The sequence below is a fragment of the Rana temporaria genome, chromosome 3, assembly GCF_905171775.1.
Source record: "Rana temporaria chromosome 3, aRanTem1.1, whole genome shotgun sequence".
Lineage (NCBI taxonomy): Eukaryota > Metazoa > Chordata > Amphibia > Anura > Ranidae > Rana > Rana temporaria.
The window spans coordinates 160,703,702-160,722,871 of NC_053491.1; the positions used below are offsets into that span (position 1 = coordinate 160,703,702).

The 19,170-nt window shown below is 40.4% G+C and overlaps 1 protein-coding gene across 1 annotated transcript in view; it reads right to left on the minus strand.

The window, feature by feature from the left end:
- The window catches only part of PTPRZ1 (protein tyrosine phosphatase receptor type Z1), a 291,887-nt gene that overhangs the window by 49,712 nt on the left and 223,005 nt on the right, over positions 1-19,170 (minus strand). Inside the window, 1 exon segment of the mRNA XM_040343736.1 lies at positions 943-1,028. Within this exon segment, the coding sequence (XP_040199670.1) occupies positions 943-1,028 (86 nt within the window).

The following is a 19,170-nucleotide window of genomic DNA, read 5'->3' on the forward strand; positions in this document are numbered from 1 at the left end:
TGCAGATGTGAAGAATTTAATCTTTTGCTATGCCCTTGGCCATTCACAAAACTCCTAGTATTATTTCTCTGTGAATGAAGGTGGGGCAGGAAAGCTTCCCTCTATTCACAGAATGCCTTGCATTTTGTGAAAAGAATACTAGGAGTTATTCATATGGCTGGGGAGACAAGAATGAGAGGATGAGTGGTAAAATCCTTCATTGTTCCAGCCACAGCCTCACATCTCTATAGCACTGGCAGATCATAGCTAGGGTAAAGTATATGGTATCAATTAGGGAAGGAATTTTACACTAGTCAGCAGCCAGAAAACATGGGATACACTTCATTAGAGGTGCATTATTACACTGGTACTGCATGCTCGAATTTTGTTTTTACATATACAGTATCTCACAAAAGTGAGTACACCCCTCACATTTTTGGTAAATATGTTATTATATTTTTTCATGTGACAGCACTGAATAAATTACACTTTGCTACAATGTAGTAGTGAGGGTATAGCTTGTAAAAAAATGTAAATTTGCTGTCCCCTCAAATTAACTCAATGCACAGCCATTAATGTCTAAATCCGCTGGCAACAAAAGTGAGTACACCACTAAGTGAAAATGTCCAAATTGGGCCTAAAGTGTCAATATTTTGTGTGGCCACCATATTTTTCAAGCACTGCCTTGAGGGGACAGCAAATTGACACTGTTATACAAGCTGTACACTCACTACTTTACATTGTAGAAAAGTGTAATTTCTTCAGTGTTGTTACATGAAAAGATATAATAAAATATTTACAAAAATGTGAGGGGTGTACTCACTTTTGTGGGATAGTGTATAAGAAAAATGATGTACCAACCTTGCTTGGAACGTTCCACCCTAAAACCCTAAAACTGAATATATTTCTCACTGCACTGAGCTAAAATATGCCTTTAGACCTACAATAAACAGGAAAACCTACCTCGAATTCTTCTGCAAATCCATTCCTTGAATGCAGGTCACGAACATGTTTGGGAAATTGCTTTAAGGGTATTGCTCCAACATCATCTGATATAAGCGTTAAAAAAAAAGAAAAAAAATACCACCATCAATCAGCAGATATAACAGACAAGTTAAAAAAATGTACATACTTTTCTAAACTATTAAATAAAATGGAAATAATTTACCAAATTCTAATTTATATTGCACAATGGAAGGTCTACTTTTTTAATTTTTCTAGTGTTTAATTTAATTATACAACAGAACTAAAGCTGACTATATTATTCCAATAAATGCTATCAAATCATAAAAATAATGTTTTTCAACATTTTTGATAGTGTACTCATTCAGCTTCCAGGAGAAAATGTGTACTGTATATAACTTTTATAGGGTACATTCTATCAGTTGGGACTGCACTTTATAAGTTTGGGTATTCTCGATTGGTTACAATAAAGCCTTCTGACCAGAATTACAGGTGTACAAATCTATGGGACTCTACCCAGTTAAGGCCCTGTTTCTATACAATGTGGTTGCCGAAAGGTGTTGGGACAATGTGGTTGAAGAAAATACACACTTTTCAAAGTGAATTTTGACTTATTTTAGTGAATGAGGTGAAACAAAGGGAAAATTCACTTTGTAGAGAATACCCAATTATATTCAATAAAAAAATAAAAAACAACATTTTGAATCACCCTTGATTGAATAACTGAATTTAGTACAGATTTGACCCTATGCAGTAAGCTAAATTTAACTCCAGTTCGCTTAGTAAAAGAGGTGAAGTTGTTCTGACTTGATCCAATCAAGTATACACAAAAAAATCTGTTTTTATTTTAAATTTGTATCTGCACATAATTGGGTATTCTCTACAAAGTGAATTTTCACACCATTCAAAATAGGGGAAACTTCACTTTGAAAAGCCAGCATGCTCTACTACAATCAACCGCTGTTAAGCTGTTGACACTTTGCATGCTAGCTTAAAGTGATAATTAAGCCTATTTTTTTTTTTATTATAATAAAAAAGAGGTTATACTTACCTGCAATAGTATTGCTCTGAGCGGTCCCTTACCCCAAATAGCCATAGAAAGAGCATTCCCTTACCTCCTCTTCTAGAGTCCCACACTGGTGCTGTCTGCTGCTGTGGGTGCCCTCATAGCAAGCCATATTCTATGGGGGCACCCATGTGGGTGTGCTCTTAAGCTGGGCTGTGTGCATCCATAGACACACACAGCACACCTGCAGAGCACTTGAAGCACACATTTTGTTGACTTTTGCACAAATAGCAAAGTTGCAGTGGTGAGTCTTTATACCATAGATTGTAAGCTCCTTGAGGGTAGGGACTGATGTGAATGTACATTGTATATGTAAAAGCGCTGCGTAAATTGATGGCGCTATATAAGTAACTAAATAATAAAAATAATAATATAGCAAGAGCTCTGCAAGTCTACAGCATGGAAATTCAGCCACAGTGACCCCTGTGGTGGGATGACTATTGCACAACACAACTGAATCCGAACTTGCAGCAGACTTGCAGAATGTTTGCAAAGAAAGTTGTCATGCAATGCGGACTTGCTGCAATTGTGCAACAAACTTGTGAAGCCTGGCAAGTCTAGCAATAGAATAGCAAATTATTTTCAAACTTGCAGCTCAATTGCTTGCTATCTGGGAGGCTGCTAGTTAGAAGGCCAGTACCTATACGCTCAGTTATAAGATAACGATAGCAATGCCCCCTCACTAGTCAAAAAGATACAGCAACCATGGATTCACCATTCAATCATTAGCTCACATCTGGATTTGACTGGAGGGGGTTCTAATGCTTCCAAAGCTCAGTCCGAGGACAATGCTGATGTAGGCACTCTGCTCACGGATCTGCACTGCTCTGGTCCCACACGGCTAAGAGACCCTTCAATGGCTATGTCCTTGTAATCCGGTCTCTATACAGGCTGAGTCTCCCCAGTGCTAGGCATAGACTCCAATGGCCACAGGTCTACACACTCTGGTTTCCAATACTGGTCTGACCCAACCTGTAGCTCAAAGCCTCAGGAAACTGCTGCTCAGCTCCTTTATTTGAAGGGCTCTCCTGGTGCTGTAGTTCAGTCTTATCCATTACCCTGGTGCACTGCTCCTCGAAACTACATGTCCCAATGTCCTTTGCAGGAGACATCATCCATCCTTCCCTTTACTGCCGCTGCTGCCAGAGGAAGGGAGTGGGGGATCACACACAGACCACTCTCCAGCAACACAGCAGAAGGAAGCTTGAGTGCCCCTCTGGCCAATGAGTACCCAGCTACAAAAATATGGATCACTGCCAACCTTGTGCTAGGAACAGCAAATCACCTTATGGTTTTCACTTTAATCAGTCAAAAGTACAGAAGCTTGATCTGTAGTGATTGTTTTTATGCTTTGTAATAATATGCATAGACATGAAGCCATCTGATGTAAGGTAGATTCCACACATAACCACTGGTTGACTGCTTTTGGGTGGTTGGACCATAAGCCAGGATAGGGAAACTGCTGGGACACAGTGTTAGTGTTCAGTGTTAGTTTCACTGAATTGTTCACCGTGAATGATGTGAGCCCTGGAAATATGTTGCTATACCCAGGACAAGCAAATGCCTTCTTATGCCCCGTACACACGATCCGGCTTGCCTGGCCAAACTAACATCAGAATTCCGACAGAATTCCATCCGAGTAAAAGAGAACATGTTCTCTATCTAAACTTCGATGGAATTCCTCTGAAAAAAGTCCGATGGGGCATACACACGGTCGGAATTTCTGATGGAAAAGGTCTGTCTGACTTTTTCTATCGAAAATTCCGATCGTGTGTACGGGGCTTTAGGCCCCATACACACGAGAGGATTTATCCGCGGATACGGTCCAGCGGACCGTATCCGCGGATAAATCCTCTCGAGGATTTGCGCGGATTTCCATGCAATGGAGTGTACTCACCATCGAATCGAGATGACGTGTCGCGCCGTTGTCATATAAGGAATTCCACGCATGCGTCGAATCATATAAGGAATTCCACGCATGCGTCGAATCATATAAGGAATTCCACGCATGCGTCGAATCATTACGACGCATGCGGGGGATCCCTTCGGACGGATGGATCCGGTGAGTCTGTACAGACCAGCGGATCCATCCGTTGGGATGGATTCCAGCGGATAGATTTGATAGCATGTCATCAAATATTTATCCGCTGGAAATCCATCCCAGGGGATAAATATCCGCGGAAACAGATCCGCTGGAGTGTACACACCATAGGATCTATCCGCTGAAACCCATTCGCTGGGATTTTTCAGCGGATGGATTCTATCGTGTGTATGGGGCCTTAGAGTTTTTTGTAACTTCATATTTGACAGCACAGTCTCCTTCAGCATGTTATGGTATAATAGTATATAATGTAGTGGTATAGGGTTGATTTACTAAAGACAAATAGATTGTTCACTTTGCAAGGGAAGTAGCACTTTGTTCTTGCAAAGTGCAACTTCCCTTGCAAAGTGAACTAACCCATTTGCCTTTAACAAATCAACCTCATAGAATCCTAATTTAACCAATGCTTTTCCTGCAAGTGTTGCTAAGAGCCAGGCTTTATATTCTGTCATGGTTTGCAGACCCTAGGCAAACCCAAAAATTACAGATCAGTAAATAATGATGTGAATTGTTTAGTGATCTGTTATATATATGTACATCTTAGCAAGTAATAATGCTTATGTGCAAGTCTGTGATTTATAAAATTAGAAAGAACTCAGAAAATCACTGGATGGAATATTGTTTCACAGTGTGGTTATTATATTAGTAAGTGTTTTCTTTGACAAAGACAAATTAACGCATTGATGCAGAACTGTTATTTATATCAACAGATGTTCACCATTTAGACCACCTAATAACTTAGTCTTAAGATAACAAGAATTTGTTGATATGATATTAGTGCCCATCTGTTCTGTTTCATAGATCAGTTGAAATGCATACTAAAATTGAATTATCTTGTAAGCTTAAACGAATAAAAAAAGAAAAAAAAACACATACGTGCAATGCCACTTTCACACTTAAAAGACAGCATCTGGCAGCAGGTGTGTGTTTTATAATTAGTTTCAAATACAGTAACAAGCAATAACACCTAAATGAAAGCGCTGGAGTATTCACTCAGTAAACCAGCTGTGCAATTAAATAAATATTACCCAATAGGCTATGCCTATGTAATACATTTAAGGTAGTTTCAAAATGACACTTGCACAGCATGCTTAATGCGGTGAAAAAATTAATTTCAACATATAGTTTCAAGAAAAAAATGAGTAAATTAATGAAAGTTCTGTAAAAATGTTAGGAAAGCCACAGCAAAAGTACATGTTAAGGAAAAAGGCTATTTTGAAAATCTTTTGTGTCTATAATAATACTAATAAAACATTCAGCAGTAAAACAAAAATAATTTTAAGGTAAAGCAAACATCCTTTATTCTTCCAGCATTATCCTCCACCATCTTCAATGTTTCTCTGGATTCTCTGATTGAGGGAAGTTTTTTTGTCAGGCTGTCGCCAAATTTTGACAGCCATGTAAATAAGAAGTAGCCAGTGGAGGGGCTTGTAAAGGTAAACATAAACTAAAATGTAAAATGCTTTCATCTCAAACACCCAAAATTCTAGTGTAGCTCTGCCTTCATCCAACACATTTTTCTGTGTTTGCTTAAAATGCATAGAATGTTGGGACCTCTATTAGGTTTTTATTGCTTTAATAGGGAAGAAAGCATTAAGTGGTTTTACAGTTCAGATAAAGTTTATTAGTCATACGAACCCTTTGTGGAGAATGTGGGTGATTTTTTTTCAGTATGTTAACCATAATGAGTTTAATTTACGCTTTACCCATAAGTGCCACCCAATTAGGATTATTAGGATTACTTTTTTAGATGTCCCCTTAGGCCTCGTACACACAATAGGTTAAACAGAGGACAGCGGTCTGATGGACCGTTTTCATCGGTCAAAACCGATCGTGTGTGGGCCCCATAGGTTATTTAACCATCGGTTAAAGAAAAGCCAACTTGCTTTAAATTTAGTTGATTCCTAACCGATAGGTCAAAACCGATCGTTAGTAGGCACAACCATCGGTTAAAAATCCACGCATGCTCAGAATTAAGTCGACGCATGCTTGGAAGCATTGAACTTCGTTGTTTTCAGCACGTCATTGTGTTTTTCGTCACCGCGTTCTGACACGATTGTTTTTTTAACCGATGGTGTGTAGGCGCAACGGACCATCAGTCAGCTTCATCGGTTAACCAATGAAAACGGTCCATCGGTACGTTCTCATCAGATGGACTGATCGTGTGTACGCGGCTTTAGTGTTGTTAATGGATTGATTCCCACTAGCACATCGGTAACCCTGTACAGGAAATTCCATTCTTCTGGCAAAAAGTTGCCATCCCTCACATACCATAAAAACTGTGCCTGTGGTCAGGTCTTTGTGCACCCAATGTAACTGTTGTATGGAGGAAGCGTTTCCTAGGGAGAGTGGTATTATTAAAGATTGCTTGAGAGAAAGGCACTATCCAGAAGCACGGATCACAAGGGGGTTTTATAGTGCATATAGTCATTCTAGGGACTCTGCTTGATGACATAAACAATAGGAATACAGTTCAGACAAGAACTAGGCAGAGGTGGGACTTTGTGGAGGCTGTCGTTTTTCAAGCTGGAGACCCTCTACATCAGCAATAAGCATCAGCAATAAAAAATAATTTCTAACGCTTTCTCCGATTTTTTTTATACTGTAGTTTGTAGAACTTTACATATTATATTAAATTATATTTAAATTAAAAGGGGGATTTGCTTCTTAGATATTTGGCTTTTCATTGTTAAAATCAAGTAGAGGTTGCTATACTAGCAGTGTTGACAGAATAAAGTGCACTCTGCATTCCCAATATCTGTGATATGCCAAAATTAGGACTTTATTGTGCTTTGCTGATGTCTGCAAAAGCTGCAGTCCTGTTTATGCAGAAATTCCTGAATGTGAAATTGATGGGAAGAACTGACATTCCCTGACTTAGAGAGAAGTCTCTTATGTTAACTTTAAATTTCTATACATTTTGACCGTATGCATATTTTCTAGTGTTTGTGAAGCCAAAACTTGTTTTGGCTTAAAATACAGAAGTGAAGGTTTTAAACTCATATTAAGTTATATTATGCTGTCTAATGTTGGCCATACACGTGAAAATTTTTTGATGAGAATATTTGTACAAAAATTCTTTGCACATTCGATGAATGTGACTATCGTTCGAAAATTGTCTTTTGCTTTTAACATTCAATTTTAAAATAAATGTAATTTCTGAATGATAACCACATACACTGCCCTGAAAATTTGTTAGATAGAGAAAAGTATTCCTTCTCCCTCCCTCGAATATTGGTTTGACCCCACTAACGATTAGAAAATCAAACAAATGTTCTTTGAACGAAAATCTATATGTGTTTTGCCAGCAATAATCAAACTGGGGAGATTTCTCTTAATTTCCTGTCTTAGAGATGTAACAGAAAATGAGAATGAATCTTTCCAAAGTAAACATAATTCTCATCTTAGAGAACTGCCAGAGGAACAGTTGTCCACATTGGAGGGTTTTACCTCATCTCTTGCTTTGGTAACAACTCAAAATTGTTGGACTTCTCCACCAGGACGAATAGAAGGATAATTCTACTGGCTCTAAGGTCTGAGCCCTCTGGAACTAGGATGCTTTTAAAAGGCTAACCCAGATATTTAAAAGTTTGTTTGACCTGACCCCCTAGGCTTTACTCCTCAGTGATTGGACACCTGCTACAACATACATACAGTATGTGTAGCAGGACCCCAAAAAGGCTGCAGATGTTACCAGATTCTCTCCCACTATAGTGCAGTGGCAGGCAGGCACACAGCAACAGTCCATACACTCTGGTTCATTGATCAACCTAGGGGTTTGTCTTTTTCTGTATTATATTGCTTAAAATGAACTGAGGAGTGGATTTAGGGTGGTGAAGGATACTCCAAAATGCTGAGACAAAGGTGTCAGAGGACAATTCTTTAAACTACAGCAGAACATTTTATTATCACTCACAGCTGGGGATTGTGAGATATTTGGTAAACCAACACAGTAAGACTAATTGTTTATAGATACACGGTTGGGAACCATGAATCATCTTTTAGAACAGATAAGATAAACTCAAAACAGTCTATAGGTCCAAACTGGGGACCATGATTCAACTTGAAGAACAGATAGGCTAGACTGGAACTGTCCAAAGCTTCACAGCTGGGGACCATGAAGCTTCTTGTAAAACAGATAAGCTAGACTGGAACAGTCTATATGTTCATGGCTGGGGATCATGTAATGCAGATAAGCTAGACTGGAATTGTCTATAAGTTCACAGCTGGGGACCATGAAACAGCTTGTAGAACAGATAGGCTGTGCTGGAACAGTCTAAAGTTTCACAGCTGGGGACCATGAAGCAACTTGTAGAACAGATAGGCTAGACTGGAATTGCCTATAGGTTCACACTTGGTAACCATGAAACAGCTTGTAGAACAGATAGGCTGTGCTGGAACAGTCTAAAGGTTCACAGCTGGGGACCATGAAGCAGTTTGTAAAACAGATAAGCTAGACTGGAACAGTCTATAGGTTCATGGCTGGGGACCATGAAGAAACTTGTAGAACAGATAGGCTAGACTGGAATTGCCTATAGGTTCACACTTGGTAACCATGAAACAGCTTGTCGAACAGATAGGCTGTGCTGGAACAGTCTAAAGGTTCACAGCTTGGGACCATGAAGCAGTTTGTAAAACAGATAAGCTAGACTGGAACAGTCTATAGGTTCATGGCTGGGGACCATGAAGCAACATGTAGAACAGATAGGCTAGACTTAAGCAATATATAGATTCACAGTTGGAAACCATGAAGCAGCTTGTAAAACAGATAGACTGTTCCAGTACAGCCTATTGGTTCACAGCTGTGACCCAATAAACACTTTGGCTAAATAAAAGCCAATTATGTTAAAAAATTTGGATGGATCCTTCTCCTTTGAAATAAAATCTTTCATAACCTGCAAGACTTCAAGGGGAATTTGATTAGTTGCCCATGTGGCAAATAATGTGTTTGAAAGACTAAGTGAAAGTTGCGTGATAGGATAGGTGAATATTTACATGACATCTAAAGGGCCTACTAGCCAGCTCGCACAGAAATCTGAAAAGTATTACAGTTCAACCCCTAATACCTAAAGGTCAAGGGAATTTATCACCTGAATTGGTCCTCAGTTTTTTTTTTAAATCAGTAAAAGTTTTTATTAAACTGAAGCAAGTACGCATAACAGATACAACCATGAAGAAAATATTGCCATCATTAAGATTCCAGTTCAAGTAGAAGTAGACAAGGTGGTTTTGATCAAGACATTTTTAGGAAGAATTTGGATGTGGACCCTGGACCCAGAAAGCTTGAATAAAGGTAAAATTCTGTGTTTTATTATGAGGTTGCTCTCACTATGGCTGACACACTGTATATTGTCCATTTAATACACATTTTCCTGTCCACCTTGTAGGATTTGTTTTATTTCCCCTGGAGGGTTGTGTTTTAATTTAGTGATGGTGCCTGCTTAGCTGTTACACAATACTAGGCTTGACGTTTATATAACTAGGTGGCAGAGTTGGCCCCTGAGTAATAATCTGGGAATTTGGTGAATACGTAAAATATGTTTGGCTTAACTTTGTCATACTGACATAATGGAGAAAGATTCCTTTTTAAGTATGCACCTTTAAATGTGGGCATACGGATATGGTGCTTTTGATTGTCACATTGTCACAATGTCTGTATAATTGGGGATGAAATGTCTTGCTGTACAGGTGACTTGTGGCTCATATTTATTGCACCCTGATATACTCAGGGAAGATGTCACCAGTGCCTCCAGTGGCTCACACAACAATGCAAGCAGCAGCTTGGAGGAGGACTGCACACAGTGAGTGATGCCATTAAGCCTGGCCAACCTGCTTACACTTTGGATGGCCTCCATGAGTTTTGGTATCTCAGTCAATCTTGTTCTACTTGTGTAAGGTGGACCTAAAGTGAAAGGTAGATATCCTTGAGTGATCCTTTGCTGGTTTGTAGGCCTTTTAATAGTGATGTGGCTGCTTTCTGCTGTCACTTTTTATGTAAGACCATATGAAATGTCAAGCTTTGCAATGTTGCTTTAACTAGCCTGCTTTTTTTTGCTTGTGTGTGCTAGATGTTTCTAAAACTGGGTGTTCACGAGTAGAACTTCAAATAAATATTGTACAACAAATTCTTAGGAAATTGTGTTTGAAAATTCTCAGAACATTTGAATGATCAGTAAATGAGTTCAAGTAGTTCAAGATGTAATTTGCTTTTGAACAGTTTTGAAATAAATGGACTTTACAAAATTAAAGCCACTTACACTGTTAGAAATTGATACCTATGATAAAAAATTTCCATTCTGTTCCTTCAAATTGTCTCACCACTCTCATTCGTAAACCCACTAGCAATTCGAAAAATGAACATACAGGGCCAGATTCAGAGAGAGATATGACGGTGTATCTCCTGATACACCGTCGTATCTCCTGATACACCGTCGTATCTCCTGATACACCGTCGTATCTCAGAGTTAGGCCGGTCGTATCTATGCGACTGATTCATAGAATCAGTTGCGCATAGATATGCCTAAGATCCGACAGGTGTAACTGTGTTACACCGTCGGATCTTAACTGCAATTTAAAAATGGCCGCTGGGGGCGTTCTCGCTGATTTACGGCGAGAATATGTAAATCAGCGAGATACGCCAATTCACGAACGTACGCGGGCCAGACACAGTCACTTTACGTCGTTTACGTAAGCGTTTTCCCAGCGTATACTTTCCCCTGCTTCTATGAGGCGCAGCCAATGTTAAGTATGGCCGTCGTTCCCGCGTCAATTTTTTTTTTTCTACGTCGTTTGCGTACATCGATTCACAAAAGCGCTGGACGCAAGTTTTGAGGTAAGTGTTTTGTGAATTACCCACTTGCCTCTAAAACTTGCGGCGGCGGATCTTAAATCAGATAGATTACTCGGATCTAAAGATCCGCTGATCTATCTGAATCTGGTCCAATGTCTTACAACCAACAATTTTAAACAGTACTAATTCTACTCGCATAAACCCAACTTTACAAGGATGATCAATCAGTAGATTATAGGATGCGTATCACATTTAGCACTGCAAGTATTCTCAGACACAGCAATTTATGTACACTGACCTGTATATTGTACAGCCTAAAAGACTTAAGCTGGACATATATGGCTCATTTTTTTCATTTAGCAAAAACTGAACAAATCCCTTCTTCCACATGTTTAATGTGGATACAAGAGTCCTCCTTGCTGACTCCGATGCTAGAATATGATAGGCTGCATAAGCTGACTGAAGCAAAATTGTCCAACAAGCTTGTTCATAAGAAGTCAACAGAAACGGCCAGTCCCAGCCTTTTTATGCCAATTTCGATCCAACTATAGCTAGCTTAAGTGCAGACGGAGTGCTCTAACAATCCTTATTTTTGTAGGTTTTGGTATAAGGTGTAAGCGATGTGTCTCAGGGAGTGTGACTCAGGTTTGGGAGCCAATACTTTTCATTGGGGATATATTTTTTTATGGTGTTATGCATGCCTATTATTGTTTATTTTTGTAATAAAGTACACATGTATATACAGTAAGCTTTCCAGTTGATGTTTTCTGCCTTCTTTTTTGTAAAAACAGCACCAAGCCTCAAAATTTAGACCATAAAAACGTTTCCCTCTTCTAGCCACTTCAGAATATGTGTAGCTAAATTCACCAAAAGAAATGAAGGTTAAAATTGAAATGGATAATGATTGGAATGTTGAGAGGAGTCTGTTCAGTTAAAAATTAGCTCTGCATATAGTAGACAACATACTGCCTCCAATATTTTAGGATTAGGTTCTACAAAAAAAAAAAAAAAAACACAAGGGCTAGAACTTACACAGAAGGGGGTAAATGTTTAAGGCACAATGCCTGAATATGACCCTGCCTGTATCGTGCTATGTATTTTGGACTACATGCTGTATATTTCACTGCATATGTGTATAGAGAATATGAAAACATCAGCTTTGTTTTACTGCAGTGGAAGTGTGTGTAGAAGTGCGGGATAAAGGTACAAACTCTGTAAAGGACCAGCCCTGTCCAAAATTGTATGAACTAAAAGTATGACAGGACAGGAAAACAATGAATTTATTTTAGAGCACACACATCCAAATACCAATGTAAATGTAATTATTCTAAAGAACAAATTGTACAATAGAGGGGGTTCAGTTTATAATAGTTCTAGCATTCCTTTTGTCATACTTTGGACTGAATTATATTATTTCTGTTTATTTCGCCTTACAATATAATAGTCTCAAGCAATGATTTACCAAGCAGCTGGATTTAGTGATGACAGTGACAGCTGCCACATTTAGTACCTGACAGCTGACTTGACCCCAGGTGCCAATTGAACAGTGCTTCTGCTCAGATGTAATGGAAGCCTCAGGTATAAATTAGATGCTGTTTTAGCCAATATGTCTTTGACACTAGTCATTTACTTGAAAAAAAAAAAAAAAAAAACAACCAAACAAAACGACACACTGATTATGTCACATAAACCTGTCTCTGGAGCACACTTTTCTCATCACATGATAACAGCTTCATGGATACTATTTCTAAATACAGTATATGTCTTTGCCAAGACACCTATTACAAAGGAGCAATAGTCATGACTGTTAATTAAAATTGTTTGCCCAATACTGCACCCGGCAGTTATAGCAGGCATTGAAGTATAACCCCGTTACATTCTTTGACCATGCGGTGTCCCTCTCAAAAGAGCATACAAGAGGTTGTGGTTAATTTATTTTAGCTGTGAAAAGCCACAGGGTATTAGGCACACTATGCAACTTGCAAATGATTGTCTTGAAGGGAAATGCTACATGTATGCAGGATATAAATGGCAAAAGAGACAGGTTGCAGGTCTCAAATGGTTTATTGGTTTAGAGAGGACTCTAATTCCCCGTACACACGATCGGAAATGCCGACAGAAAAAGTCTGATGTGAGCTTTTGAACAGAAATTCCAACCGTGTGTAGGCTCCATCTGACTTTTGCTGTCGGAATTTTCCGCCAACAAAAGATTGAGAGCTGGTTCTCAAATTTTCCGATGGAAAAAAATTATATCGGAAAATCTGATCGTCTGTAGCAATTCCGACGAGCAAAGTTCAGACGCATGCTCAGAAACAATTCGATGCATGCTCGGAAGCACTGAACTTCATTTTCTCGGCTCGTCGTAGTGTTGACCGTCACCGCGTTCTTGACGGTGAAAAGTTCAGAGAATTTTTGTGTGACCGTGTGTATGAAACCCAAGCTTGAGCGTAATTCCGTCGGAAAAAACATCCAAGGTTTTTCTGACGGAAAATCCGATCGTGTGTACGTGGCATAAGATTTTTTCCCCAAAAATGTCCCTATTAGTCTGGGAGCAACATGGGGCCACTGTGTGAGTTCAAGGATGCTAGGGTATATCTTGGGATATACCTGAAATTCCTGGGTCAACTAAAAGCAAGGAGATGGGAATATAACAGATAACGCTGAAGAAACACTTTGTGGGTGTTTTCAATGTGTTTATTTAGCACTCTCATTGACTTGGATTATCAGCAGTTATGCTGTTAGCAGCAAAGAAAATGCTACATAGGACACCTTCATCATGCTATAGTGCTGGCCTTTTAGTGAACAGGCGTTTGCATTATAAATGTGCTTGGCTAAGAATGGAGAGAAAGGGGCTTCAGCTGCTCTCTGTAGCTGCTGCCTTGTGGTGCTGAGCAGGAAGAATTCAATAGACTCAGTCAGGCTGCACTGCACTGTGGGAACTGTAGTCTAGAGGAAATAAACTATACATTAATTGGAGCCTTTGAACTGCATTTCCTAGAAAGAGATTGCGAGGAGGAGGAGGAGGAGAAAGAGCTGCATTTTCCCAGTACATGACACAGATTCTTCTTGCTGTGAGGAAGATCGGAGAGTGCATATCACTGTACAGTGTGCACCATCATTGGTCTGAGCAAGATCTGAAGTGCTGAATTCAGGGGGGGGGGGGCGCAACAGCCAGAGTCACCTGGGCGCAGAGCAGAGAACGGCCTAATCTCTGTGTTTAAACGCATGGTGAGCTGCAATATCAATGGGACAATATTTCTGGGATTGGTGTCTGTGAGGGGATTTACTATCTGCTGCTAGAGAGACTGCGCCGTTTAGTAACTGCCCATACAGCTATATAGTAGCCTTATAGGCTTGACTGGGACTATCCTCACATGCACCAACGATAAAACTGGCCCCCACCGCTAGCCGGCAGAAGAGTTAGGACTAAAGACTGTCCCTTTACAGCTGCTACAAAGACAGCTTCATCTGCTGCTTATTCCTCTCATGGGTCATTGCACCATACCCTAGCCATTCTTCTATAGTGCATTCTAGACCAATTATAGTATTAATATTCACATTGCAGTTAATGATTATATGCAACTTTTTTTTTCTGACTGCTGATTCATGAGTTATTCCCAGTTTTATGGTACAGAACTCTGTTGTATGTTACCTTATTATAGTGATTATATTGTCTAGTGGACTGTGTCTTACCATATCTTTGTGTGTTATTTTATGCTCAAACCACCATTTATTCAAACCCGTACCAATACATTGGGGTTGATTTACTGAAACTGGACAGTGCACTATCTGGTGTTGCTCTGAATAGAAACCAATCTGCTTCCAGGTTTTCTTTGATCAAAGCTGAATAAATTTAAATTAGAAGCTGCCATGCCCAACTGCAGCAGATTTTGTCATCTCCGGTTTTAGTAAATCAACCCTATTGAGTAAATTTACTTCTAAATTGTCTTGTGTCAATTTCCTGGCACTAATTCACAACCAAGTAAAATGTATTTACACTTGTGTTCTTATAAGTGCTTGCAGTAAATTTCATTCAATCAGGTGTTTCAGATTGGACGATGTTGTTCTTGGAGTCAAGGCACTGTTCAGAGAACCCATATTACCAAGTGGCTCCTGCTGGGGTTGCGCTACATAAATGGAGTTCCATGACTAAGCCCCATGGGTAGAGAAAAACATGTTGGGGGCGTAGCCTAGATGGAGTTAGACCAAGGTTGTTATCACCTATTACACGCCGGGCTTGCATGGTGTGCCGTGGCTGAGACTTGTTCTTGAAATCAAACATGTATTATATTGCAGCTTACCATTTTTTTTTAGATGTGATGGCTGCATTAGTTTCCTTTTTGGGACTTCAATAGGTTGAGTCAGGCTGCACTGCACTGTTAAATTGCAGATTAACACTGAAAAATGTAAGGTTAAGCACCTAGATCTTGGTAACAATGATGCTCTATATACTATACAGCTTGTATAACAGTGTCAATTTGCTGTCCCCTCAAAATAACTCAACACACAGCAATTAATGACTAAACCACTGGCAACAAAAGTGTGTACACCCCTAAGTAAAAATGGCCAAATTGGGCCCAAAGTGTCAATACTTTGTGTGGCAACCATTATTTTCCCACACTGTCTCAACCCTCTTGGGCATAGAGTTCACCAGAGCTTCACAGGTTGCCACTGGAGTCCTCTTTCACTCCTCCATGACAACATCATAGAGCTGGTGGATGTTAGAGACCTTGCACTCCTCCACCTTCCATTTGAGGATGCCCCACAGATGCTCAATAGGGTTTAGGTCTGGAAAAAATGCTTGGCCAGTCCATCACCTTTACCCTCAGCTTCTTTAGCAAGGCAGTGGTCATCTTGGAGGTGTGTTTGGGGTTGTTATCATGCTGGAATACTGCCCTGTGGCCCAGTCTTCGAAGTGAGAGGATCATGCTCAGCTTCAGTATGTCACAGTAAATTTTGGCATTCATGGTTCCCTCAATGAACTGAAGTTCCTCATTGCCGGCAGCACTCATGCAGCCACACACCATGACACTTCCACCACCATGCTTTACTGTAGGCAAGACACACTTGTCTTTGTACTCCTCACCTGGTTGCCCCCACACACGCTTGACATCATCTAAACTAGGGATGTCCCGATACCGATACTAGTATCGGTATCGGGACCGATACCGAGCATTTCCCAAGTACTTGTACTCGGGGAAATGCTCCCGATGCTTCACCCGATACTTGGGCGGGCAGGCAGGGGAGTTGCAAATCTTCTCTCCCCCCGTGCTGTTGACTTCCCCTGTCCGTGCTGCTCTCTCACCTCCCCCTGTCCGTTAGTGCCGTTCTCTCTCCTCCCCCCGTCCGTCCGTGCCGCTCTCTCTCCTTCCCTTCCCCCGTCCGTGTCGTTCTCTCCCCGCCCCCCCCCCCCGTCCGTGCAGTTCTTTCCTCCTTCCCCCGCCCCCGTCCGTGCAGTTCTTTCCTCCTTCCCTGTCCGTCCGTGCAGTTCTTTCCTCCTTCCCCCCCCCCGTCCATCCGTGCAGTTCTTTCCTCCTTCCCCCCGTCCGTCCGTCCGTCCGTGCAGTTCTTTCCTCCTTCCCCCCCCGTCCGTCCGTGCAGTTCTTTCCTCCTCCCCCCCCCCCCCCGTCTGTCCGTGCAGTTATTTCCTCCTTCCCCCCCCCGTCCGTCCGTCCGTGCATCTCTCCGTCAGTCCGTGCAGTTTTTTTTGCAGTGCCGCTCTCCCCCCTCAATCTGTCAGGGGGGAGAGCGGAGGTAGGAGCCGCTAAGCCCGGCTCCTACCATTTCTGAATGAACAGAGTCGGTGGTCACCGACTCTGTCCATTCATATAACTGAGCATCGTAACCTCCTGTGTTTACGATGCTTCAGTTTATGAATGGAGCTGAGAAAGGGACTGGGGAATCTGTTTCCCCAGTCCCTTTCTCTGTCTTAAAGGGGAGATGCCAGAGGTCTGTTAAGACCCCTGAAATCTCACCAAAGCCCCCCAACAGGGCTGATTAAAAAAAAAAAATTGCAATAAATATTAAAAAATAAATAAAAATAAAATGTAAAAAAATAAATAAAAAAAAAACACACTGACAATTCACCCCCCCTAAAAAATAAATAAATAAAAAAATCACTGTAAAAAAAAAAAAAAAAAATAGTGAAAAAAAAAAAAATACTGTCACATGACATTTAAAAAAAGTATCGGTATTCGGTATCGGCGAGTACTTGAAAAAAAGTATCGGTACTTGTATTCGGTCTCAAAAAAGTGGTATCGGGACAACCCTAATCTAAACCAAATAAGTGTATCCTTATCTCATCAGACCACAAGAAATGGTTCCAGTAATCAATGTACTTAGTTTGCTTGTCTTCAGCAAACTGTTTGCGGGCTTTCTTGTGCATCATTTTTAGAGGAGGCTTCCTTCTAGGATGACAGCCATGCAGACCAATTTGATGCAGTGTGCAGTGTATGGTCTGAGCACTGACAGGCTGACCACCCACCCCTTCAACCTTTGCAGCAACCCTGGCAGCAGTCATACATCTATTTCCCAAAGACAACCTCTGGATATGATGCTAAGCACATGCACACAACTTCTTTGGTCGACCATGACAAGGCCTGTTCTGCGTGGAACCTGTCCTGTTAAACCGCTGTATGGTCTTGGCCACTGTGCTGCAGTGCAGTTTCAGGGTCTTGGCAATCGTCTTAAAGCCTATGCTATCTTGAGAGCAACAATTATTTTTTTCAGATCCTCAGAGAGTTTTTGTCATGAGGTGCCATGTTGAACTTCCAGTGACCAGTATGAGAGAGTGAGAGCAATAACACCAAATTTAACACACCTGATTCCATTCACACCAGAGACCTTGTAACACTAATGAGTCACATGACACCGGGGAGCGAAAATGGCTAATTGGACCCAATTTGGACATTTTCGCATACTCACTTTTGTTGCCAGCGGTTTACACATTAATGGCTGTGTGTTGAGTTCTTTTGAGGGGACAGCAAATTTACACTGTTATACAAGCATTTTACATTGTAGCAAAGTGTAATTTCAGTCTAGTCACATGAAAAGATATAATAAAATATTTACAAAAATGTGAGGCGTGTACTCACTTTTGTGAGATAATGTATGTATAAATACTATATACTGTATCTAAGGAAGCAGTGTACTATAGTCATAGGAGTTCGAGCCTTGGGATGGGAGAAGGAGCTCCACTATGGAAGTTGTTGATGGCTTATATTCTGTAAATAGAAAACCTTTGTACATGTAAAGATAATACAGATCGAAGACTGTATTATTAAGGGGTCGTTGCAGTCCAGGACAATCCTGATCCCCTGTAGAGTCTCCAATCAATAAGAGATGACTGTAGATACACAAGAGGAGTCTGTGGGATTGTGGTGTAGGTGTTGATAGTCACAACCCTGCCTTGCTCTAACTTTTCCTTGAGTGTGGATTTATTGCTATTAGAGCTTCTGCTCATTCATACTACACTTTAAAAGTAAATGTATATGCTTCATACAGACTTCCTGAAACGGTTTATTCAGCTAAAACCTGACAAGACAGCTAATATTTGTATTTCTGCAATAGAACCACAGTTTAAAGAATTTCAAGGCCTGGCTACTGCTCTTGCCTTCAACTTCTATCAACAGTACTGGTAATAGTGTACTGACTATGCTGGGAGCCCTCTTGCTACCTGTCCTTGATTTAGGAATATATGTTATCATCAATTACACTATTGTCCCAGGTGGCACTTCCAGTTGACACAGAGAGAGGTTGCCAGGGGTCCCTATGAAAATAATGCAGCGGAGGTGCATTATCTTTTGTAATGCCCTTAATCCTAGGGCAGTAAAAGAAAAAGCTACCCTACATTTTCTCAACTGCACACAGGACAAGGTGATATCAGCTGTACATAAGGAAAACATGTTGCCTTCTGCTAAGAAGGGTTCTTTACAGCCACAATAATGGAGCTTGAAAAAGTACTGGATAATTTTATGAAAACAATATTATGCACACAGATAACTGTCAAATGCTTGTATGGATATATTTTGATTTAGAACATTAATGTGATAGGCCTTGTAGGCCAGTTTTGCTTTAGAACTACAGGAGTTGTGTAAGATGTGTCTAAAGTCATTCACACATACACTGTATACAGTTTAAAAGTCAGAAACAACCTCTCTGTTCAGTAAATAATTGGTAGCTGCATATTTAAAAACGTCTTATTTTAGAACAGATCTACTTCTTTTGTGTACAATGTAAGATTTCAGGTATATTTTATCTCACACAGACATT